Source organism: Neovison vison, chromosome 4 (assembly GCF_020171115.1).
Source record: "Neovison vison isolate M4711 chromosome 4, ASM_NN_V1, whole genome shotgun sequence".
Lineage (NCBI taxonomy): Eukaryota > Metazoa > Chordata > Mammalia > Carnivora > Mustelidae > Neogale > Neogale vison.
This window is the reverse complement of record NC_058094.1, coordinates 207,283,553-207,308,178: the sequence shown is the minus strand read 5'-3', so window position 1 is coordinate 207,308,178 and position 24,626 is coordinate 207,283,553. Positions and strand designations below refer to the sequence as shown.

Below are 24,626 nucleotides of genomic sequence, written 5' to 3'. Positions count from 1 at the left end.
TGAGCTGAGAATCAGATAACCTTCATTCATTCACTCATTCAACAAAGATTGAATGCCTACCATGTACCGTTGGTCCACGTCTCAATCAAATCTCAGTTCTGCCTTTTACCCCCTTTTTTGGAGGGCTTAGCTTCAATGATCCTCACAACCTGTTATTTTCTACAAAAGGAGAAACAGTATATCTAAATGCTTTGCATAGTGCAGCTGGATTTTATCTGGGCCACAGATATTATTTGAACAGACAAATTATATGAACAGACCTCCAGGGTCTTCCCTGTCCTGACCTGAAAAGTCTGTAAAGAGAACAGGCTTTGGGCACAGGGTATGAGTGAGTCCATGACTTTCCTTGACTCTTCAGCCACAGACTTGCATTTTTTTTTTAAAGATTTTTATCTATTTATTTGATAGACAGAGAGAGATCACAAGTAGGCAGAAGGCAGGCAGAGAGAGAAGGGGAAGCAGGCTCCCTGCTGAGCAGAGAGCCCGATGTGGGGCTCGATCCCAAGACCCTGAGATCATGACCTGAGCTGAAGGCAGAGGCTTAAACCACTGAGCCACCCAGGCACCCCCAGACTTGCATTCTTAAGAAGGCTTTTTACAAGGTTGAAGAGTGCGTTTAAGAGTCTCAATATATTAACAGAACTAGTAGTAAGGAAGTCAGGTCAGTTCCACATCTTTAATTAAAAGAGCCAATCCCTGTTGTCCGTCCCTGCTGTCCTTGCTCTGTTTCACTACCATCTCTTCCTCAAGACAGAAATAGCCTCCTTACCAGTATCCTGTTCCTTGAGCTCCTTGAGCTCTTGCTCATTTAAGTCTGGATGATGCCACCCAAGATTAAAATCTTTTAGTATCTTCTTAGCGCCCAAGATAAAGTCTAAATGCCTTAATTTGTGTCTCCACCTATTGTGCCTGGCCCATCTGTTGCCAACTTCCTTGACATACCATAAGCTATGGCTATGAGGTGATTCTCAGTGCTTCCCCAGTGAGCCAGGCTCTCTGATGCCCTAGGAGTCCCAGCAATCTTGTCCCTCTGCCCAGAATGCTTGTTTTCCTCATCTTTAGTTAGATGGATAATTGTTACTTATGCTTCAGATCCCCAGGTATTTTCCCTGAACCTTTTCTGCTTCCCCTAGACAGGCCTCCCTCCTCTTAACTTCTGTAGCACTTTGAATATACCCATACATGCTGGTGTGAGAGCAGGACTTGTGTTTTTATCTCTGCTTTCTCACTAGATAGGAGCTCCTTGAGGGCAGGGCCTTTTCTCTTCGTGGTGATCACCTGGAACAGGAGGACTTCGTATGTGGAGAGGTAGACAGATATAGATAGGATTCCTAGTTGTGTGACCTTGAGCACGTTATGTAACCCATGTCTCGGGTTTCCACCCACTGAGCAGAATAGCTGAAAGGGGTAAATAACAAAACTCTTGTGAAGGTCCTGGAGTACAGTTGGCACTTAAGATGGAGGTCATGGCCGTAGGGTGCCTTCCACATATATTTGCTGAATCAACTCAGCAGAACTCAGGAAGGGTGCTAATAATTATTATACTGTACACCGAACAGGTGCCAAAACTGTCCTATCAAGGGTTACAGTTTTCGTAGTCTAAATGGGAGTCTGACTTGTTGATCTTCAGGGACAGAGATACTGAGCCCCAAATGTGGGGAAGCGCCGCTCACCCGGGTGTTTGAGAAGGACTCAGTGCGGCGTTGCCCCCCGACCCTCGCTCCTCGTAGCCCGAAGGTAAGCTCGGGCGCCGTCACGAAAACATGAACACTCCGGAGTAGTCGACTTCGCTTGCCCTGCGTTCGTAGCCTAGCTGGGTTCAGAACAGGACACCTCCCATCCACCCGCCGAAGTAGCTCCGCCTACCGCGCGCCCGCTGGGGGCGGAGCCTGCTGCGTCGCGCTGTCGTCACTTCCAGGGGACCCGGAAGTGCCGTTCTCCGGCTGCTGTACTTAGAAAGTCGTGATGGGGATACGCTGGATTTAAACCCGTGGCCGACGGTGGGCCGAGGGCCGGCGGGGCCTGCTGTGGCCCGGGCGAGTGCGAAGCAGTTTCTGGGACAGTACAGGCGATTCCTGGCCGTGTGCTTCTCTTGTGGCGGCGTCGCCCCTTTAGGATAGGACTGGCCGCGGCTCTCGGTGCCTAGGACCCGGCAGGCGCTTCTGCAGGCTGCCCCGCGTCTGGCATCCGGTCTCCGACAGCTTGGAGGAGCGCCTTCGGGAACAGTTATCTCCCCGTCGTTCACTGCCCCCGCCAAGGTCTTCGCGATCCTCTTCTGGCCGACGTCGAGCAACCCGTTCGGAACATGGAGAAGTTTGGCATGAATTTCGGGGGCGGACCGAGCAAGAAGGACCTGCTGGAGACCATTGAGACGCAGAAGAAGCAGCTCCTCCAGTACCAGGCACGTCTTAAGGATGTGGTCCGCGCCTATAAAAGCCTTCTGAAAGAGAAGGAGGCTCTAGAGGCCAGCATTAAAGTGCTGTCGGTATCCCACGAGGCAGATGTGGGCCTCACAGGTGTCCAGTCTCCAGGCCTCTCTTTTCCTGACTCTGTGGATGACCGATGTTCCACTCACAGCGAGGATAGCACTGGGACCGCCACCAGCTTGGATACTGCGGCAAGTCTCACCAGCACCAAGGGTGAATTTGGGGTAGAGGATGACAGGCCGGCTCGTGGACCCCCACCTCCAAAGTCCGAAGAAGCCAGCGGGTCGGAGAGTGGCGTTAGCAGTAGCAGTGGGGATGGACCATCTGGGGGTGGAGAAGTGGACAAACGACTGCACCAGCTGAAGACTCAGTTGGCTACTTTGACCAGCTCTTTGGCTACAGTCACCCAGGAGAAGTCTCGCATGGAAGCTTCTTACCTGGCTGACAAGAAGAAGATGAAACAGGACTTAGAGGATACCAGTAAAAAGGCAGAAGAGGAGAGGGGCCGTCTGGAGGGAGAATTGAAGGGGCTGCAGGAGCAGATAGCAGAAACCAAAGCCCGACTTATCACCCAGCAGCATGATCGGTCCCAAGAGCAAAGTGACCATGCCTTGATGCTTCGTGAGCTCCAGAAACTGCTGCAGGAGGAGAGGACCCAGCGCCAGGACTTGGAGCTTCGGCTGGAAGAGACCAGAGAAGCCCTGGCAGGACGGGCTTATGCAGCTGGTCAGATGGAAGGGTTTGAGCTGCAGACCAAGCAGCTGACCCGTGAGGTGGAGGACTTGAAAGGTGAGCTGCAGGCTCTTCGGGATGAGAAGAATCGGCCCGACCCTCGGCTGCGGGAGCTTCAGGAAGAGGCTGCCTGCCTGAAGAGCCATTTCCAGGCTCAGCTGCAGCAGGAAATGAGGAAGGTAATTACTGTCATCTCCTTCAAATGTTAGTCATTTAGCCTAAAGTGGGAAATATCAGGGTTTTGTCTCCTTTGGTAATTAGAACTAAGTGGCTGCCGTGTCCATTGTTGATGCTATTCAGGAGGTTGCACTGTGAGTCCTGGGAAGTCGGTGCGGTGTGCTGTTGACAGTATCCACAGAATGTGCTTCCAACAGGTTGTGGACTTCCTCAGTGTAGGCTGGTTTGGGACGAGACCCCTCTGAACTTCTGGCCTTGGCATCTTAGCAGCTGTGCTCTGTGGGGCAGCATAGTTTCAGCTGTGCAGTGAACGGAGTGTGTCTGCCTCTAGGCAGATGCGTTACACAGGGAGTGGTATACGCCTGTAGGTAGGGTGGCTGCGGGGAGGAGGAGGTGGTGCAAAAGGAAGTCTCAGAAGCATCCTCTTATAATTGCTTCTAGTCAGTTAACCTGTTCTGGAAAGGTGTGCTATTTTACAGTGCTCCTTTCAGCGTGGAGAGGGATCCAACTGAGTTTTGAACTTCCAGGAATATTGGGAGATGTCCTGTGATTTCTTAGTGGGATTTGGGGCAACAGATGACAAACAAAGATAACGCAGTTCTCGTGTGAGCCTTGTGTATGACAGGAGACAGGAGGCACTAGAGCAGAACAACAGTAGATACGCGGAGGTTCTTAATATTGTTTGCTGTGATGTATCTCTGGGAGCAGAACCCCACCAGGTTACAGGAAGGTTCGTTAGTTCCCAAAGCAACAGGAAAAGCCCCAGTGCCCCTTCTCAAACCAGGCCATCTGAGTCCTGTGACCCCTTTGCTCCCCTCTCTTGCTCTCTCAGTTTGCTCTAGGCCTTTGTGGCTTTTCTGGACGCATTTCCATCTGTCCCCTTGCCTTACAGACAGCCCTTGCAGAAGATCAGCTACGCCAGCAATCTCAGGTGGAAGAGCAGAGGGTGGCGGCCCTGGAGAATCAAATCTCTGAGCTGTCCGAGCTGCTGGGCACCTATGAGAAAGCCAAGCAGAAGGACCAGCTGGCTATCCAGAAGCTAAAGGAGCGCATCCTGCAGCTGGACCTGGAGAACAAGACACTGGCGCTCGCCGCCTCCAGCCGCTCCCCGCTGGACAGCCATGGCGAGGAGTCCAGTCTGGATGTCAACGTCCTGAAGGATAAGATGGAGCAGCTGAAGAGGCTGCTGCAGGTGGCGGCCAGGAAAAGCCAGGTGACCCTGGACGTGGAGAAGCTCTGTGACCTGGAGATAATGGCCGGCTCGGAGGCTGCCGACGGGGAGAAGGCTTCGGCACTCTACTACCAACAGGAGCTGAAGCAGCTGAAGGAGGAGTTCGAGAGGTACAAGATGAGGGCCCAGGTGGTCCTCAAGAGCAAGAACACCAAGGACGGCAATCTGGCCAAGGAGCTGGAGGAGGCCCAGGAACAGCTCGCCGAGCTGAAGGAGAAGTACATCTCCCTGCGGCTGTCCTGCGAGGAGCTCGAGCGCCAGCACGGGCAGGAGGCCGAGGACTGGAAGCAGGAGCTGGCCCGGCTGCAGCACGCGCACCGCCAGGAGCTGGAGCAGAGCCAGCTGGACTTCAGGGAGCGTGCGCTGCGCCTAGAAGAGGAGCTGCACAAGCAGCGGGACCGGGCCCTGGCTGTGCTGGCCGAGAAGGACTTGGAGCTGGAGCAGCTGCGCTCCGTGGCCTTGTCCTCGGGGCTGCCGGGTCGCAGGAGCCCGGTGGGCGGCGGGGGGCCCGGGGACCCGGCCGACGTGTCGGCCCCGGACAGCCTGACCCAGGCGCTGCAGCTGGCCGCGGCCAACGAGCCCACGTTCTTCCTGTACGCCGAGCAGCTGGCCCGCAAGGAGGTGGAGATCGCGTCGCTACGCAAGCAGAAGCACAGGCTGGAGGGGGAGGTTCGGCAGCTGCAGGACCGGCTGCTGGAGGACGGGGAGCGGCACCGAGAACAGGTAGCCGCCCTGCAGAGCCACATTGAGAAGAACATCAGGGATCAGAGTAGGGAGGGAGCCAACCTGGAGTACCTCAAAAACATCATCTACCGCTTCCTGACCTTGCCTGACAGCCTGGGCCGCCAGCAGACCCTCACGGCCATCCTGACCATCTTGCATTTCAGTCCCGAGGAGAAGCAAGCCATCACGCGCCTCCCAACCGGTGGTAGCTGGTGGCCTTCTGGCAAGAGATGAATGCCCTTTTCGAGGACTCCTGAAATCTCTGTGCCTCTGGTGTGGGAAGGGACAGACTGGTTTTTGCTGCACCTTCTCTTAACATTATAATTTTTTTCTTCACTTTGTTGAACTGGAAGAGTCTTTAATGTGGGATGGGATTTTCTGCCAAATGCCATGAATGCCACATTGTCCTTGGGCCCTAAAGATACTGAAAATGTCCCAGTAATACTCGGATGGTGCATTTGTGAGGGAAGACGGGGGACAGATGAAGACTGGGAGGTGCCAAAGTTGGGGAGGTGGTGAGAATATTTTAAAATAAGACTTTCTGTTTTAGTATTACACTCCTAGCACAGAACCAGGAGTTAATGTGACTCCAAAGGGAGTTCAGTTATTTCTAAATACTCACAAGGACCGGCTGTTTATGCCCCATCTCATAATCTGAGTCTGGTCCACTGCTGCCCCAATTTTCTGGGGACGTAAATCAGGGCTGGAGAGGAACCAAGAAGTTTGAAATAGTGACCAATTGTCCCCTGTTGTCCACAGATTCTTCCAGTCTGGAACGGGGAAGCTTACCTAGCTGGGGCTAGGTATGGCCTGGTCAGTCTGGACAAAACATACCTATAAGTATGTAGTATGTATGTAGAGGGCCCCGAGCACCATGTCAGTCCTAGGGATTTCCTGGGTAACCTGCTTTTGGCCTGGATAGGGTTTCCGTGGGCCTCTTGCGTTTGACCCTGCCTTAACCTGTCTGTCTCAGCTTGGTCTGGGATTGTGAGTAAATGATTTTGCTAGCTTTTCCTCGATGCTGAACTTGCATTAAGAAAAAACCCTGGCTTTCTTACAGCAGAGGATCTGATTGGGAAACTCTGAGCCTGTCTGGTTACCAAGAATTAGCTCAGAGATTTACAACCTCCTCACCTCCCCACAGCTGTTTCTGCCTTTGTAGGGACTGAGAAGAGGAGGATTTGCTGATTCTAGAAGATTCTGTGACCCTCACAAGAATGTGGTGGAAGTTCAGCCGAGGGGCTGGGGGTGCCAGCTGCCCCATGGACAGCATTCTGGTTAAATCTTCATGTCCCTGCAAGCCAGAGTGTTCATGGGTTACTGCCTCCAGGGTATTTTGCCCACGTCTTTATCGGGTCACAGAGTTTCAGTACACAATCCTCATCTTCTCTACATGCATTACCTTAATTTTTCCTCCTTCCTGGGTTTTTTTTTTTTTTTTTTTTTTTTTTAATGTTTGGTCTTGCACAAGTAGATTTAATCTGCACATAAGGAAAGGGAGCTTCAGGCCGTCTGGAAAGGAGGGACTCAGAAAAGTTGGGTTCAGACAATATCAGTTCCCCTATTCTGCCCTTTCCTCCATCTGCTCTTGATCTGGTTGTAGAGATCTTTCGACCCTAAAGACCAATGCTTTGTCACTGACTGGACTAATACGTATCTTTTCTGTTATGTCATCACAGCTGTTTTGTGAGGGTTTAGGGTGCAGAAGACTTTGATTAAATATTCTAATTGGGAGGCTGGATGTCCTAGACTGTCTAGGAACAGCAGACTCAATGAAACAGATGCGATGTGTTCAAATGATAACAGACCACAGAGTCATTAAATCTGAACAACCTGACTTACGTGCTTTTTTAACAATATGCATGACTGTGCGCGTGCGCACACGCACGTATATACACATACACAGAATGTGAGTGTAAATGGAGAATAAAAAGGATGGAAATAATATATTAATCCATGAGTTTGAGGGGTAGCTGGGAGGGTCAGTCTGTTAGGCACCTGCCCCTGGCTCAGGTCATGATCTCAGGGTTCTGGGATCAAGCCCCTCATCAGGCTCTGCACTCAGCAGAGAGTCTGCTTGTCCCTCTGCCCCTCCTCGTCCCCAGGCTTACTTGCTCTCTCTCTCAAATAAATAAAATCTTGAAAGAAAAAAAAAAAACCCAAACAAGCCATGAGCTTGAATCTAGAGAGGAACCTCTCAGTGCTTTAACTACCTCAATTACAAAACAAATTTTTCAACCTCTAATTAGGTGTGTGTGTAAGCAGCTACACTACACTTTTTCCTTGGTTTGGTGGGCAGGCTTGAAACTTTCATAATTGCTGCTTGAAACTTTAGAAGTAATCAGGTCTTTTAATGCTCTGTTATGCTTCAAATCCGGGTTTACAGTATTCTGGAAAAGTTTCTCAGGATTTCAGACTGAACTAAAATCATCATCGTCTCTTAATTGTGATCGCCTTAAATGTAGCACATTTTTTTTTAGAAGATTTTTATTTATTTGACAGAGAAAGATCACAAATAGGCAGAGAAGCAGGCAGAGAGAGAGAGGAAGGGAAGCAGGCATCCTGCAGAGCAGAGAGCCCAATGCAGGGCTCGATCCCAGGACCCTTGGGATCATGACCTGAGCTGAAGGCAGCGGCTTTAACCCACTGAGCCACCCAGGCACCCCTGTAGCACATATTTTGATTGTGATTTCTAGGTGGTTTTGGACAGCACAGAAAGATCCAAGGTCACAGCTACTTTCCTAGGACTAATAATTCCTGTGCTTTTGACTTTTAAGAAGATACCATACAGGCAAAGAAGCAAGTCAAGTTCTGATTAATAATTTTTTTAAAAAACTATTAATACTTATAAGCCTGTGAACACTTCCTGCTGAAAAGGAAAAGGCTTGGTCCCTTCCCATCCTTAAGAAGAACATTTTCTGGGTGGCTCAGTGGGTTAAGCCGCTGCCTTCGGCTCAGGTCATGATCTCAGGGTCCTGGGATCGAGTCCCACATCGGGCTCTCTGCTCTGCAGGGAGCCTGCTTCCTCCTCTCCCTCTCTCTGCCTGCCTCTCTGTCTGCTTGTGATCTCTGTCTGTCAAATGAATAAATAAAATCTTTAAAAAAAAAAAAAGAAGAAGAACATTTTCCTCCCAAGTATATTTTCCAGTTTCTTGACTGGTTTTCCAGTGCTGGATACTCTTAAGAAAGGAAAGGGAGAGAAAAAGAATTGAGATTAGATACAGTCAGAGAAAAATAAGTTTTCCCTTGGCCTTGCTTCCAGAGTATCAGACATTGCATGAGGTGTGTCAACATTAAGTAAGGAGACGACCTTATTGTTTATTACCACAGAAATTGGGAGGATTGCTAGAAGAACAAATGCAGGGAGAAGGGGCAGAGAAGGCAAGTTGATCATTCTAAGGGCTTTCTGCTTTCCTTGTTCCCCATCTCTTGGGTATCTGCTCTCTGGGGAATCAATAGCCATATAATCATGCCCTAGATGTAAGACCCTATCTGTTATCCAGAACTCGAGGGCTCTTGGCCTTTTCTTGAGAAGCTGCCACTGCAGGGCTGTGTTTGGGAACTCTTGCCAACAGCGCCAGCACCAACCATGTCAAGCCATTCATACCCATTGCATCATTTACTCCACACGTGTGTTGTATCGTCCATTTTTACAGACCAGGTGAGAGTGGTTGAGGTGTTAACGTTTGCCCAAGGTCATGTAACTGTTAGGTGTCCAAACCAGGTCTGAGTACCCAGCGCTGGCTCAGTCTGAGTGTGCTGTCTTCTCAGGACTTGAAAGAGTCAGTGCCTGTCTCCGCAGGTGACTTATGTGGCTGGAGAGACTGATCTCTAGGTTGAATTGGGTGGGTTCAGATGGAAAGAAAGTCTCCAGCTGTAAAACTGCAGCAAGTGACGTGGCTGTGCTGGAGAGCTAAACAGGCAACGTTGGTTCTTTATAAAGCTGCCTGGTCCCCCAGGCTCTAGATGACAGCTCATTTTTAGGACTTGGATCACCAACAGAGCGAAAGGAGGGCTGGGTATTGCTGTAGTGGGTTCCAACTCTAGTCTCTAGTAAAGCTGAGCAAACAGCTTGGGGAATTAAACATAGAAGGCTAACAAATGGGTCACTTTACCAATCTCCCACCCCCTTTACTTCTCTCCTCTATCTTCTGTGCCTCACTAGGCAGCCTGCTTACCTCAGCTTGATGGTTGGGGAGCAAGGAACGAGGTTCACACATCCTGGGTTGAAATCTCAGTCGGATCTCCTGTCAGTTCTGTGACTTTATAAATTAATCTTACTGAAGTTAATTTTCTTAAAATGGGGATGATACCTATTTCCAGGTTCTATCCTCATCTTAAAGAAAAATTATGTGCATTAAGAACCAGCCCAGTACCCAAAACAAAGCAGGTGCTAAACCAGGTTAGATGCTTCCCTCCTCCCCCAGAGTATTTAAGTGACAGAATGGAAGTTAGGCTGAGCTTTCGGAATTTAATTCCAGTGTTTCTTACCCACAAGTGTTGCTGTAAGCAAAAGTAGAAACAACAATGGCCTTTTGTGCAGTGCCTGCTATGAAGGAGACTTGCTGGCTTTTGGCCTGCATTGTTTTACTTAATCACACCAAACCCGGGAAGATACTGTTTTACTTAATCACACCAATCTTGGGAAGCTTATCTATTTTAAAAATGAGGACCTTGAGGCTGGGAATAATGAGACGAATTGCCCAAGGCCTAGGGCTGATAATGGTACGCAAACAGTCTGAGGAGGGTACTAGCTAACCTAGAGTAGGGTCCATTGTCTTTCTCTTAAGTTCAACAGCTCCCAGGCCTCTGAAAATGCAGCTTCAGGGGTGCCTGGGTGGCTCAGTGGGTCAAAGCCTCTGCCTTCGCTACAGGTCATGATCCAGGGTGCTGGAATCGAGCCCCCCATCGGGCTCTCTGCTCAGCAGGGAGCCTGCTTCCTCCTCTCTCTCTGCCTGCCTCTCTTCCTACTTGTGATCTCTGTCTGTCAAATAAATAAATAAAGTCTTTTTTAAAAAGCTACAACTTCAGTCTAGGGAGTATCACAGGCCATTCCCGGGGGTGGGGAATCCTGTCTCAGCAGCCTGTCTAACTCTGTGGGGCAGAGTGTGGGGCCTTAGTGAGCAGAGTCCAGACTAGAAAGAGTCTGGAGGCCAAGCTTCTTGTGTTAGGTTTGCAGGCCTACGCGGAGTCACGTGGTCAGTTTCCATTTTCCCAAACTGGGATCCTTGGCACTGTTCCTTCTACCTTCACCCATCCCCGCCCCAGTAGTACACTCTTATCCCTTCCAGGGCAGCTGGAATGTCACTTCCTCCATGTCTATTTTTCTTATACTTAGCCATATGCAGGTGCTTCCTGCTCTGAGATCCTTTGGCACTTTTTTCACACTGACCTTGGGCACAGTGATTTCCTGTACTTTTTTTTAATTTTTAAAAGAGGGAGACATGGGGTGGGGGCAGGGCAGAGAGAGAAGAGCAGGCTCCCTGCTGAGCAGGGAGCACCACACCACCTTGAGCCACCCAGGCACCCAACTCAATAATATTCTTTATAGGATTTGCCTTCCTCTTGTAAAAGATCCAGTGAAGGGCCTCATATTGCATTTAGCTGTCATATCTCCTTAGTCTTTTTTAGTCTGGAATGGTTCCTTGCCTTTTCATGATCTCTTATGACAGTGGCATTTTTAGATAATACAACGCCCCCCACCCTTGAGTTTAATGTTTCTTCATGATTAGATGCTGGTGATCCAGTCCCTACCAGAATATTATGATCTCAGAATATCACATCTAGAAGCAAATGCTATCCCTTTGCCCCTCATTGGTGATATTAATTGTGGTACCCAGACAGATATCTGATTTCTTCACTGTGTGGTTGGTATTTCTGCCTTGGTACTAATCAATCTATGGGGAGGTTATTATTATTATTTTTTAAAATATTTTTTTACTTGACAGAGAGGTCACAAGTAGGCAGAGAGGCAGGCAGAGAGAGTGGGGGAAGCAGGCTCCCTGCTGAGCTGAGAGCCCGATGTGCCCAGCTCACTCCCAGGACCCTGAGACCATGACCCTGAGACCATGACCTGAGCTGAAGGCAGAGGCTTAACCCACTGAGCCATCCAGGCGCCCCTGGGGAGATGTTTTAAGTCCCTGCAAATATCCTGCTCCTCATCAAAGTTTTCCTCCTAAAGTTAGCATCAACCCATGATAATCCAATCATTACTCCCTTGATCCTGATGGTTGCAAAATGATTTTCAACTCCAGCATTTATCTTTTGGTCCTTGGGTTTTTTTTTTTTTTTTTTTTTTAAGCAAGAGCCCTGCCGCCTTCGTCGCTTATTTAATAGTTTACTTATCTATTTATTATTAGCATGAACTGATGGATTCCTATTTTTCCACAGTTTATAATTCACTATTTTCCTAAATTATTTTGGCTCAAATTTCTCAGCTTTGGTAAAAGTCCCTTTAAACTCCTATGTTCTGGTGACATCCTCCCATCATTTCTGGCATAAAAATGTGTTTCTGGCTCATCTTGTGGCTTCTATACCCTAGTCTGAAATCAGTGATTTCTTTGGGGGAATCCCTGGTTCCTTTTAGTGGAGTCTGGTGTTAGAAACCAATATCTGGGAGTGATGTCAGCCCATTGTTACTGGAGTATCTTTGTTTTTAGGTCCTCACAGCAGGCAGGAAATGTATGCATATAGGAAATGTATGCATATAACGTACACACTCACATACACATGTGGCTATACACATGCCCACACACTTTACAAATCATGAGTTCACACCATACGTCCAATTCTAATCCATTTCCATACAGTGCTTCTGTATTATCCATCCATTCTGTATTTGTGTTTCCTTCTACAGCAGGAACCTGAGGATGGTGGCCTTTAATGTTTCATTAATATTAAATGCTTCATTAACATTTAAAAAGTAGGCAGAGTGAAAGGAGCACAGGGAGACAGATAAGGAACAACCAGAAAAGGAGGAGAAATCCAGTGAGGGGATGTCAAAGAATTCAAGGAAGAATGAGATTCATCATGGAGTGAGTGCTCAACCCTGTCAAAATTTTTTTTAATTTGTTTTATTAAAAAAAAGATTACTTGAAAGAGAGAGAGAGGGTGAGCACAAGGGCAGAGGGAGAGAGAGAGTCTCAAGCAGGCTGCACTGAGCATGGAGCCTGAGGCAGGGCTCGATCCCATGACCCTGAGATCATGACGTGAGCTGAAAGCACGAGTCAAATGCCAAATGAACTGCGCCACCCAGGCGCCCTTGGCCCTGTCAAGTTTTAAACCACATTCCAACACGATTTGAAATGACTTTTCAGCATTCACACATATTCCTGCTGTGTGACTCAGCAACCGGTTTTTTAATTTTGATGCTCCCTTTCCAGTATCTGTCCACGGGAGTGCTTGCCTTTATGCTGCATGTACGGGATAGTCTGCGTGCTAATTTGGTGGCTTTTTTTACTTGAGCTTATTTTATAATGCGTTTCATTTTCCATGTGTCCCCTCCCCTGTTTTAATGACTGTGGTAATTAAAGAGGGAAGAGGCCTCCTTTGTTTGAGTTTCTGGGGTTCCTTGGCCACTCACGCCTTTGCCTCTTCATTTGCTCACCCCCCACCCGCCACGCCAACACTTTGGAGAACAGACAGCGACTACACTTAGGCTGTGTTTGCCAAGTTGAAGATTCACAGAGTTGCTGGCATTCAACCCAGAGCAACAGCAATTTTGTATGGTCGCAATCTAACGTGCCAGGTACTACGTTTGTATGTACGGAAGACCGGATCTAAGAGCTTCTCTCTGCAATGAATTTAATTATTCATTATTTAATCACCAAAACAACCCCATGAAGCATTATTTTCATCATCCTCCTTACATCTGAGGACACTGAGACAAAGAAAAGTTAAGTAACCTGCCCAAGATCCCATAGCTAGCAAGCAGGAGGTACAGGATTTGGGCCCAGAAAGTCCAGGTTTGGGGCTGGGGTTCTTAATCATTATTACAATGCCTCTCTAGAAAAGTATCGCTAAGCTTAAAAGGACCAAATCCAAAGTTGTTGAAAGATCTGGAGACAGTTTTCTTGCTAAGTGAATGTGAGTGCCCAGTGTTTCCCCATTTCAGAAATTATTTAATGTATGTGTGCATTCCTCAATAGATGTCAGAACCGGGAGGCTAGGGAGTGGGTCTATTCTTTATCCCCTCATCCCTAGTGCCCTGTGCAGTGTGCAGAGAAGATATGCCCTCAATATTTGCTGAAGGAGGAAGGAAGGAAGGAAGAGAGGGAGGGAGGGAGGGAGAGAGGAAGGAAGGAAGGAAGGAAGGAAAGTAGGTGGTAGGCCTTGGGTTGGAGACTGGGAGGGCCGGTGGCATAAAATGTAGCAGGTGTCAGTGTGACTTGTGTGGTGAGTTGGGTGGGGAGGGGCCCCACAGGCTGGGGATTTCTACTTCTGGCATCCCGAGTAGGACGGCCCAGAGGGATGAGTGCAAGCCAGAGCTGCTTAGTGTCAGCCAAATGGTGAACCCTTGGCCCAAAGAGGGGCTGCCAGGGTTCAGAAGAGGGTGGAGGCCAGGGGAGAGGGAGGGACAGGGAGGAAGGAAGGAGCCCGTAGCATCTTTGGGTTCCCTTGCCGTGGGAACCATGCACACTACTGTGATAGGTCTGGAATGCCTAGACTGCTTGCCTACCTGACTTCAGGTCATGGCCTAGAAGCCCAACGGTGGGAACGCTGAGTTAACTTAATGTCTTTGAACTCTTTCCCTAAGTGCTAGGTGTGGTGGCAGAATGCCTGCAAACATACAAATGTCCTTAGAAAAAGTGGGCTCTTGATTTCTAGCACCCCGAGACTCAAGTTCTTTGAAGGAGTAGGAGAAAAGGCTGAGGATCACTCCTGAAAGAGATAAAAACAAGATACCGATTTTGTCTTCACTTGTCTCTGGGAACTTTGTGACTCACTGTTTTGTTTTTGGTTTTGTTTTTAAAGATTTATTTATTAGAGGGGCGCTTGGGTGACTCAGTGGGTTAAATCCTCTGCCTTCGGCTCGGGTCATGATCCCAGGGTTCTGGGATCGAGCCCCATGTCGGGCTCTCTGCTCCGCAGGGAACCTGCTTTCTCCCCTCTCTTTCTCTGCCTGCCTCTCTGCCTGCTTGTGATTTCTCTCTGTCAAATAAATAAAATCTTAAAAAAAAAAAAAAGATTTATTTATTAGATATATATATATAGAGAGAGCGCCCGCACATGTGCAGTGCAGGTTGGGGAGGGGCAGAGGGAGAGGGAGAGAGATAATCTCAGGCAGGCTCCCTGCTGAGCATGGAGCCCAGTGCGGGGCATGATCCCAGGACCCTGAGATCACAACTCAGGCTGAAACCAAGAGTCCGACACCCAACCGACTGAGCTGCGTAGTTACCCTGTGACTCATTGCTTTTAATCTGTCAAAAGGGGAAACAGTGCATTTATAAATTTTCTCAAAGTTATTGTGATGATCAAATCAAGCAGTGTATTTTAAGTTTTTTAGAAAAGTATAAAGTATTGGGATTCCTGGGTGGCTCATTCGGTTAAGCATCTGCCTTTGGCTCAGGTCATGATCTCAGGATCTCCGGATCAAGCCCCACATTGGGCTCCCTGCCCAGTGAGGAGCCTGCTTCTCCCTCTCTCATTGCCCCTCCCCTGGCTTATACTCTTTCTCTCTAGCAAATAAATAAAATCTTAAAAAAGTGTACTATAAAACATAATTATTATTGTCTGCCATTTTATACACGAGATAACATGATACACGGGCAAATTAACTACATGCTGGTGAAATTAAACCCCATCCCACTGTCTCCCTAAGGAAGTAGGAGTAGAGTCATCGTCTTAAAAGGCTGAAGTGGGGGGTAAATATTAGTAGAAGTATTGATTCATTCCTGATGCCATAGCAAGTTATCACAAACTTGGTGACTTTAAAATAACGCAAATTATTATCTAATAGTTCTGGAAGTTGTAAGTCTGAGAGAGGTCTCCCTGGACTAAGATCAAGGGGTCCACAGGGCTCCCTGTTCCTTCTGGAGGCTCCAGGGAGAAGCTGTTTCCTCGCCTCTTCCAGCTTCGAGAGGCTGCCTGCGTTCCCTTGGTCCCCTTCCTCCATTTTCAAAGCCAGCGATGTGACATTTCTCTCACCTTTCTCCCAGAGTCACCTCTTCCTCCACCTCTCTTCTGCCTCTGTCTTCTACTCTCATGGACCCTGTGATTACATTAGGCCCATTGAGATAATCCAGGATTAGCTCCATGTTTCAATTCCCCTTTGTCCTGTAACCTGACAGGTTCTGGAAATTAGGACATGAACATCTGGGGGAGGGGGGACATTAGTCTGCCCACCACAGTATATATTTGGCAAATAATTTACCTGGAAAGAATTTTAGCAAAAGCGAAAATGGAAAATGAAAATTCCCTCTAACTTCCCAGTAATAAAGGCTCCCAGCACTACTGGATGATTCCTAGCGATACTCTTTTACATGGGAAACCAGCAACACCTAGTGTCTCTCCAAATAAATTTCAACAGAAAACACGAAGTGTCCTGTAATTAAAATGGTAGAATAAAAGGTGCAGCCCCATGCCTGAGGGCGGAGAAAGGAAATTCTCACCACTCCTAGAGGGAGAAGGCTGATGATTCTCTCTTCCAGCTGTTCTTGTGTTTTGTTTTGTTTTTTAGCATAATCTTTTCAAGGTTCATCCATAGCTCTTCAATCTGTTCTTTAGACCCAGTTTTGAGCCCCCACATCCATGCATATAACCAGAATTATTTAAATTAATTCTGTTGTGGGCATGGCACAGTGCTGGGCTCAGTGATAGAAGGAGAAAGATAAGAACACGATCCCCATCCTCAAATTACTTCCAGTCTTATGGGGCAGACAAGACACACCCTGGCAATTAAAGTGTATATATGTATCCATTTACAAAACACTAGAGACTTCATGGCCAAGGGTACCAGTTATAATGTGGCTTAGTTGTATGTATATCGAAACCCAAAAGAACACTGACTTCCATAGCAGAGAAATTCATTTTTTGTTCTTGTGAAAGAATTTGTGTAGTCATTGGAAGCCCCTCAAAAAGTTCAACACTGAGTTACCACAGGACCCAGCAGCTCCACTCCAAAGTATATACCCAAGAGAACTGAAAACGCACTTCCATACAAGGGCTCTTAGTACATATAATAGCCACAAAGTGGTAACAACCCAAATGCCCTCCATCTGCTTGCTGAATGGATACAAGTGTGGCATAATCCACACACTGGAATATTATCCAACCATAAAAAGGAATGAAGTACTGATACACGCCACAATGTGGATGAATCTGGGAAACATGACGCCAAGTGAAAGAAGACAGACACAAAAGGCCACCTATTGTAAGATTCCATTCATGTGAAATGTCCAGAACAGGTGAATCCGTAGAGACAGAAAACAGATTAGTCATTGCTAGGGGCTGGGGAGCAGGGAGGGAAGAATGGAAGTGACCGTTAATAAGCGCAGGGTTTCTTCTGGGGGTGATGTTCTGGAATGAGTGGTGATGATTGAAGAGCTTTGTGCATATGCTAAAAACCCTAACAGCCATTGAATTTATACTTTTAAGTGAGTATATCATTTTATATGTGAATTATACCTCAATAACGTTACTAAAAGCGTGCTAAAAGGGTCAAAGAGGCAAAAATCGGTGATGAATAATCAGAGGACACAGACAAGAGATTGAAAAAGTACCTCCTGGTGGTTGTTTGCTCTCCTCCCCCAAGTTCCTTCTCCAGGTCTCAGAGTGGTTGCCTCATGTTCCCATGTATTAGATCTTCTTCCTCTCCTCCTCCCCTACTACAAATAGCAGAACGTCCACTACATGAGGCTGACCTGGCCCCAGCCAGGGAGAGAGATGGCATTTCTGGTCCCTATGGAGAGAATGTGCTGATGGACACAGAATGGGTTAGGGTTCACGCCCCTGATCCTGATGGTGTCCCCACATGGGAGAGACTTCCTGTTCAAGGGAATAAATGTCCTTGAGAGTCCTTGGCCCTGATGGTGCAGGGAAGGAGCTCTGTGAGCCTGATACGTCCCTGTGGCCCAACATGCAATTTAGCCATCTGTTTGGAGGGTGATGACTCTTAGGGCTGCCTGTGTCCCTAATCTCCATGGGGGAAGTGCACTAGCCGGGCCTGTCCCCACGCCCCAGGCTGGCTCTGCTTTGAGCGCTCAGGCTATTTCATCCTACAGTCTCCAGTGATAGAGCACTTCCTCATTAACACACATTCTGGGATCTCCTTCACAGCCCTGTGGCTTTATTTTTTTTCCCTTTTTATTTATTTATTTATTATTTTTAAAATTAACATATAATGTATTAATTGCCCCAGGGGTACGGGTCTGTGAATCATCAGGCTTACACATTTCACAGCACTCACCATAGCACATACCATCCCCAGTGTCCATAACCCAGCCACCATATCCCTTCCCCTCTACCCCCCAGCAACCCTCAGTTTGTTTCATGAAATTAAGAGTCTCTTATGGTTTGTCTCCCTCCCGATCCCATCTTGTTTACTTTTTTCTTCCTACCCCCCCAACACCACCCCCCCGCCTCTCAAATTCTGTATATCAGAGATATACAGAGATAACTGTCTTTCTCTGATTGACTCATTTTGCTCAGCATGGTACCCTCTAGTTCCATCCGTGTCATTGCAAATGGCAAGATTTCATTTCTTTTGATAGCTGCATAGTATCCTCTTCTTTATCCATTCATCTGTTGATGAACATCTAGTTTGGCTATTGTGGACATTGATGCTGTAAACATTCGGGTGCACATGCCTCTTCGGATCACTACATTTGTATCTTCAGGGTAAATACCCGGTAGTGCAATTGCTTGGTTGTAGGGTAGCTTTATTTTCAACTTTTTGAGGAACCTCCATACTGTTTTCCAGAGTGGCTACACCAGTTTGCATAGCTTGCATTCCCACCACAAGTGTAAGAGGGTTTCCCTTTCTCTGCATCCTCCCAATATCTGTTGTTTCCTGACTTATTAATTTTAGTTTTCTGACTGGTGTGAGGTAGTATCTCACTGTGGTTTCAATTTGTATCTCCCTGATGCTAAGTGATGTGGAGCACTTTTTCATGTGTCTGTTGGCCATCTGGATGTCTTCTTTGAAGAAATGTCTGTTCATGTCCTCTGCCCATTTCTCGATTGGATTATTTTTTTTTGGGTGTTGAGTTTGATAAGTTCTTTATAGACTTTGGATACTAGCCCTTTATCTGATGTGTCATTTGCAAATATCTTTTCCCATAATGTCAGTTGTCTTGGTTTTGTTGACTGTTACCTTTGCTGTGCAAAAGCTTTTGATCTTGATAAAGTCCCAGTAGTTCATTTTTGCCCTTGCTTCCCTTGACTTTGGTGATGTTTCTAGGAAGAAGTTGCTATGGCTGAGATTGAAGAGGTTGCTGCCTGTGTTCTCAAGGATTTGGATGGATTCCTGTCTCACATTGAGGTTCTTCATCCATTTTGAGTCTATTTTTGTGTGTGGTATAAGGAAATGGTCCAGTTTCATTCTTCTGCATGTGGCTGTCCAATTTTCCCAACACCATTTGTTGAAGAGACTGTCTTTTTTCCATTGGACATTCTTTCCTGCTTTGTCAAAGATGAGTTGACCATAGAGTTGAGGTTCTATTTCTGGACTCTCCATTTTGTTCCATTGATCTGTGTGTCTATTTTTGTGCCAGTACCATATTGTCTTGATGATGACAGCTTTCTAAGAGAGCTTGAAGTCTGGAATTGTGATGCTGCCAACTTTGGCTTTCTTTTTCAATGTTCCTCTGGCTATTTGGTGTCTTTTCTGGTTCTGTATAAATTTTAGGATTATTTGTTCCATTTCTTTGAAAAAAAATTGATGGTATTTTGATAGGGATCGCATTAAATGTGTAGATTGCTTTAGGTAACATATACATTTTCACAATATTTGTTCTTCCAATCCATGAGCATGGAACACTTTTCCATTTCTTTGTGTCTTTCTCAATTTCTTTCATGAGTACTTTATAGTTTTCTGAGTACAAATTCTGCAAGGTTGGTTCAATCAATCAATCAATCAATCAATGCAAAATCAATCAGTGTGATACAATACATTAATAAAAGAAAGAATAAGAACCATATGATAGTCTCAATAGATGCTGAAAAAGCATTTGACAAAGTATAGCATCCTTTCTTGATCAAAACTCCTCAAAGTGTAGGGATAGATGGTACATACCTCAATATCATCAGACCCATCTATGAAAAACCCACAGTGAATATCATACTCAGTGGGGAAAAGTGTAGCTTTATTCTTGATCTGTTTCCTATTCCTCTTCTTGTCCCATACAAACCAAATACTATTCCTTCTTCCTCCTTCCCCTCCTCCCTCCCTCCTTCCCTCCCTCTCTGACTCCTTTACTTCCTCCCTCCCTCCCTTCCTTCCTGTCTCACTCTTTTTTTTTTTTTTGTAGTTGTCACACAAAAACCAGTTTATTTGTAGCAAATAAGGAGGTCACAGGGGATAACTTCCAAAGCCCTGACTCCTCAAGTGCTGTTTCTGATGTCACTGTAAGAGTTCTTTCCCTTGTTCTAATAGGCCTTTGTCAACAGTGCAGATTGGATTAGGCTTCATGCATTACCTTGAGTGACTCATGTCTGCCCCAAGTGACCTTTCTCCCCATATGCATGGATTCCAGAAGTCCAGATAGTGTGGAGATGCATGGAGATGGAGGCTGAGTTGGAAGAACTGTCATAAAAGGTGGAGTCCCAGCTCTTACAGCCGAAGTGCAAGGAGACATGATGACTAAATGTAACATGGTTTCCAGGATGGAATCCTAGGGAAAAGGACATTAGGTAAAAACTAAGAAAATATGAATAAAGTATGGACTTAGGTTAATAACAGTGTATCGATATTGCTTTATTAATAGAGGTGAATGTGCCGTACGAATGTAAGACGTTCATCAAAGGGAAAACTGGGTTTGAGGTATGTGGGAACTCTCTATATATCTTTGAAGATTTTCTGTAAGTCTAAAATTATTCTAAAATTAATACTTCATTAAATCACCCCCAAATCTAGTGTCCCTATTCCCATCAGAATATTTAACTCTAGATTGGCCAGACCATCTTAAAGGAAGAGTGTCATCCCATATGCCTTCTTTATTTTTTCTTTATTTTTTTAAAAGATTTTTAATTATTTTTAAGTCATCTCTACACCCAGCATGTGGCTCAGACTCACAATCCTGAGATCAAGAGACACACACTCTACCGACTTAGCTGGCTAGGTGCCCCCCATATGCCTTCTTTAAAGGGTAGTTATCAATACCACCTGAATCATTAGTGTGGCCTGAAGAAGATCCATTTACCTGTATCAAAGACAGGGTGTTGAAGTCCTGGATGTGTGGGCAGGAAGAAGAGCCTACTGGTGCCCAGGTGCATGTTCTGCTCCCAGGGTACGTGAAGCCTTGAAGGACAATGAGTGACTGTGGGAATCCTGGGCCATGTCTGAGTGGCTCTTAGGAAAGGACTGACCCATGAGGACATATTTCAGGGAGTTCAGGCAAGTTTTGAATCCCTGGCAGAGCCAAAGTTCAGGAGCTGACAGTGTAGTCAGGTTTTGTGCCAAGCTTGTGACTTTAGTCTGAGAATGAGCAAAGGTTGCAGGCATGTAAGCCATGTAACTGGGTCATTCGCAGGAGGGTTCAGGAGTTCTAGGTTCCAAGGCATCTAGTTGGGTGCCCTGTAGGATATCATATTTCTCATGACAAACTGTTTAAATAGACAGCCTGGCCAACAAGATGCCTCTGTCCTCCCCTCTGGGGGACACTGCTGAGGAAGACGAGGGATTGGAGAGCTGGAGGGAGGGGAGAGAAATGCCTTGGCAGTCTGTCCCACTCCTGAAGCAGTGACTGTTTTTCCTAGGGCGGGGCTTACGTATTCAGTAGAATGGGCTCAAGAGTCCCCCTCAGACTCACGTCTATCTGGAACCTCAGTATGTGACTTTCGTTGGAAACAGGGTCTTTGCAGATAGAATTCTTTAAGATGAGGTCATACTGGATTCAAGTGGGCCCTAATCCAATGACTTTTGTCCTTATAAGAAGAGGAGACACACAGACAGGGAGGAAGGCCACGTGGAGTTGGAGGCGGAACACGGAGTGATGCAGCCGGAAGCCAGGGAAGGCCAAGGATTGCCAGGAGCCACCAGAAGGCAGGAAGAGAGACTGTGGCCCTGCTGACACCTTGATTTGGGACTTGTAGCCTCCAGAACTGAAAGAGAATACATTTCTGTTGTTTCAGGCAACCTAGCTTGTGGTTCTCTCTTATGGCGGCCTGAGGAAACCAAGTCATCTGACAGAGCTGACACTGGGACAGTGTACATTACCAGCTGCCCTTGGCAGCCTGAAGCTTGGTGCTTCCTGGTCCCTGGCAGATCTGAAACCTGGGGCTGGAGCCTCAAAACTGTGAGCCCCAACATAGTCCAAAATTAAAGAGTAATTAGCACAGGTGATTACACGGGTTATCCCTGCCTTCTACTCCCCACAGTGAAGTCTTGCCCAAGTGGGATCTTCTTTGAACACTTTGTCCCATTATCTGAAGGAACTAAAAGGTATACATTCCTCCTGCAAAGTTTGCCCAGTGGTTCCATGAGATGTGCTCATGTTTTCTTCTCTAGGGGTTACCTGTCCCACACCCTTCAAGTAGAAATCCCTCTCTTTTCTGATCCTTGATCTGCCTGCTCACCGTGGCCTCTTGACCACACGATGGTCATGGTGTGGCCATAGTCTCTGAGGTATGAACATCCCTTCCCAAACCTTCCCTCCTAGGGAGCAACACATCTTTCTTCTTTATCTTCTGACTTCCTCCTTTCTGATCTCTGTGACTTAATTGCCTCCCCCACTTGCTAGAAAGTGTTGCTGTTTGCTTGAGTTCTGTATTTGATCTTCTGTCATCACTCTGCAACTCTCTTGGGGAACCATCCAGGGCCCTAGCTCTAATTGCCACCACTATCTGACCTCCTAGAGCTGTGTTCCAGTTCAGGACCCTTCCTTGAGCTCCAGCTTCATATGGCCCATGCAGGGTTTCCACCTGGCCTACTAGCCCCTTGTGACTCAGGGTGTTCAAAGCACTGGATTGATGGGTCTTTCTTCCCTCTGCTAGAACCACAGACCTGCCCTCTTCTGAAAAGAAGAATTCATAAAGAGTTTCCAATGAAGATTTGAAAGATAGATATTGAACAGTTTTGAAGGTAGTAAAATACACACACACACAGAATCACATTTGGTGTGAGTGTAGGAATCACCCAATCAATAGACTGTCAAAGCTTGTCTATACTAACTTTTATTATGATGCAAGGGGATCTCAGGACACAATTATACATAAGGAAAACATAGGCCAACATATAATGCATTTAATAGCTCCTTCCAGCCACCTGAGTGGCTTTCCAGATCTTACCCCTGATGTAGAGGCTACTCTTCTTGGTCACCTTGTGTTGCCCCCAGGCCAGTCTGAGCCCTTCAAAGTCCTTTAAGTGGATGCAAAAGTACTTTTTCCCTGTCTTCATCCTTCTCTGTGCAGGTAAGTTCTGCCCTTCTCCTCTGCAATGATGTCTTTCTGGCCTTGCTCTTGGTAACCCCCAGCAGGCTGATGAGACTAGAACCTCCCATGTGAGTCATGGTCCTGGGCTTTGAGGCTGTCTCACTTCTGTCTGTACTTCCTGGCTGCTCTCCCTTGCTGCTCACGTTAGCTGCCTTAGGTCAGTGTCCAGGCCAGCAAATACCTCTGTGAAATCACAGGCAAGATCAAAAGTCTGCAGTGGTCCAATGGCCATTAAAACACACACACACACACACACACACACCCCAAAACCTTAAAGTGTCTCTGGATCCAAAGTGGGCTGGAGAGTTGAGAGATGGGATGAGAACACACGTAATAAAGTTTATTTCCAAATGTGGTGTTAAGCTGTCAAATTCCATTGCTAATGATGTTAAAATCCTGGCTCTAGAAGCCCAGGAATGTGCAGGTGAGGATGCTTGGGTGGGTTACCCTGGCCATTTCCCTTGGCATATTCGTGCACAGTTTGTTTTTGAGACATCCAGTAATGATTAGAAGTGTGCCCCCAAGCAGCTCTGGGCTCAGCTCTGGCACTCATGTCCTAATTAGGTGGGTTTTGACTCATCACTATTTACTTGCCCATTTTTCCTTAACACAGTGCTTGCCTTGTTTTATGCAATTAGAAGGAGGAAGCTCACAAAAGTCATCACACTGAAGAAGAGAGATGACAGAAAAGATCATTAATTCTATCTTCTGTACAAATCCCAGTAGTAATTAGGGACCTACGTAAACAGCACCGCTTAAATGATTTAGTTGACAATCACTAATAACAACTCCAGCTGTGTGGTGGTGCACTTCATAAAAGCAAAAGTGATTAGTTTGCTATATAATCCAATTATCGGAAAAATGTAATTCCCATAGCAACATCTGTTATTACTGCCTTGTAAAAGGGCAGGCAGAATATTGACACATCAAATTGTCCCTCAGCCTGAAGAACAAAGTAAGTGCTTCCTCCACTAGAGGGCTGGTGTCCACACTGTCTCAGGGAGTTCTCCCCTGGGCAGCAGGCAGTGTGGACAGCATGGGGCAGAACCCACTTCTCAGCAATTTCTAACTTTTTCATTACCTGGGTGAATTCAAGAAAAAAAATGCTACCGAAGTTAAATCTTGGGGGAGAAGAGTGGTTCCAGAAAGATGATTGAAGTTCACATGAGGTTGGGGCGGGGAGGGGATTTCTAAACTCAGAACCAACAAGCAGTTCAACTTCAATATGTATTGTGCTCCTTGGATGTGTGAGGACATGGGCCAGATGCTAATTACAAAGGCAGTGAGACACTGGCTTCTGGTGTCAAGGAGGTTCCTTCTACCCGTGGGCCATTAGGAACTGATGTTTCCAGTTCTCCTGGCACTTGCTCACCTGCTAGAATTTGGGCATGGTCACGTCCCTTACTTTGACCTATCGGAACTCTCGAGTATTCCTCCACTTCCCTATCTCCCTCCCAGGAAGTAGCCAGTGAGATTTCTTTTCAATCCAGCCCTTCCTATCACAGAAAGTCAGACTTCCTGCCGTAGCTGCAGGTGGACCATCAGTGCGAGGACAGATACAAAGGCACAGTGGTCGGCATGTCATGGGCCTTGGTGAAGGGTATTTTTCTTCCCCCTTTCTCCCTTTAAAATCTCAGGAAAGGATGCCTGGGTGGCTCAGTTGGTTAAGCAGCTGCCTTCGGCTCAGGTCATGATCCCAGAGTCCTGGGATCGAGTCCCACATCGGGCTCCTTGCTCGGCAGGGAGCC

At 46.9% G+C, this 24,626-nt stretch overlaps 1 protein-coding gene across 1 annotated transcript; it reads left to right on the top strand.

The window, feature by feature from the left end:
* Positions 1 to 1,930: 1,930 nt before the first annotated feature.
* Positions 1,931 to 7,126, top strand: GCC1 (GRIP and coiled-coil domain containing 1). The gene is made up of 2 exons (XM_044246513.1): positions 1,931 to 3,337; positions 4,228 to 7,126. The coding sequence occupies exons 1-2, from the start codon at positions 2,306 to 2,308 to the stop codon at positions 5,521 to 5,523; spliced, it is 2,328 nt and encodes a 775-aa protein (XP_044102448.1). The 5' UTR covers positions 1,931 to 2,305; the 3' UTR covers positions 5,524 to 7,126.
* Positions 7,127 to 24,626: the final 17,500 nt, after the last annotated feature.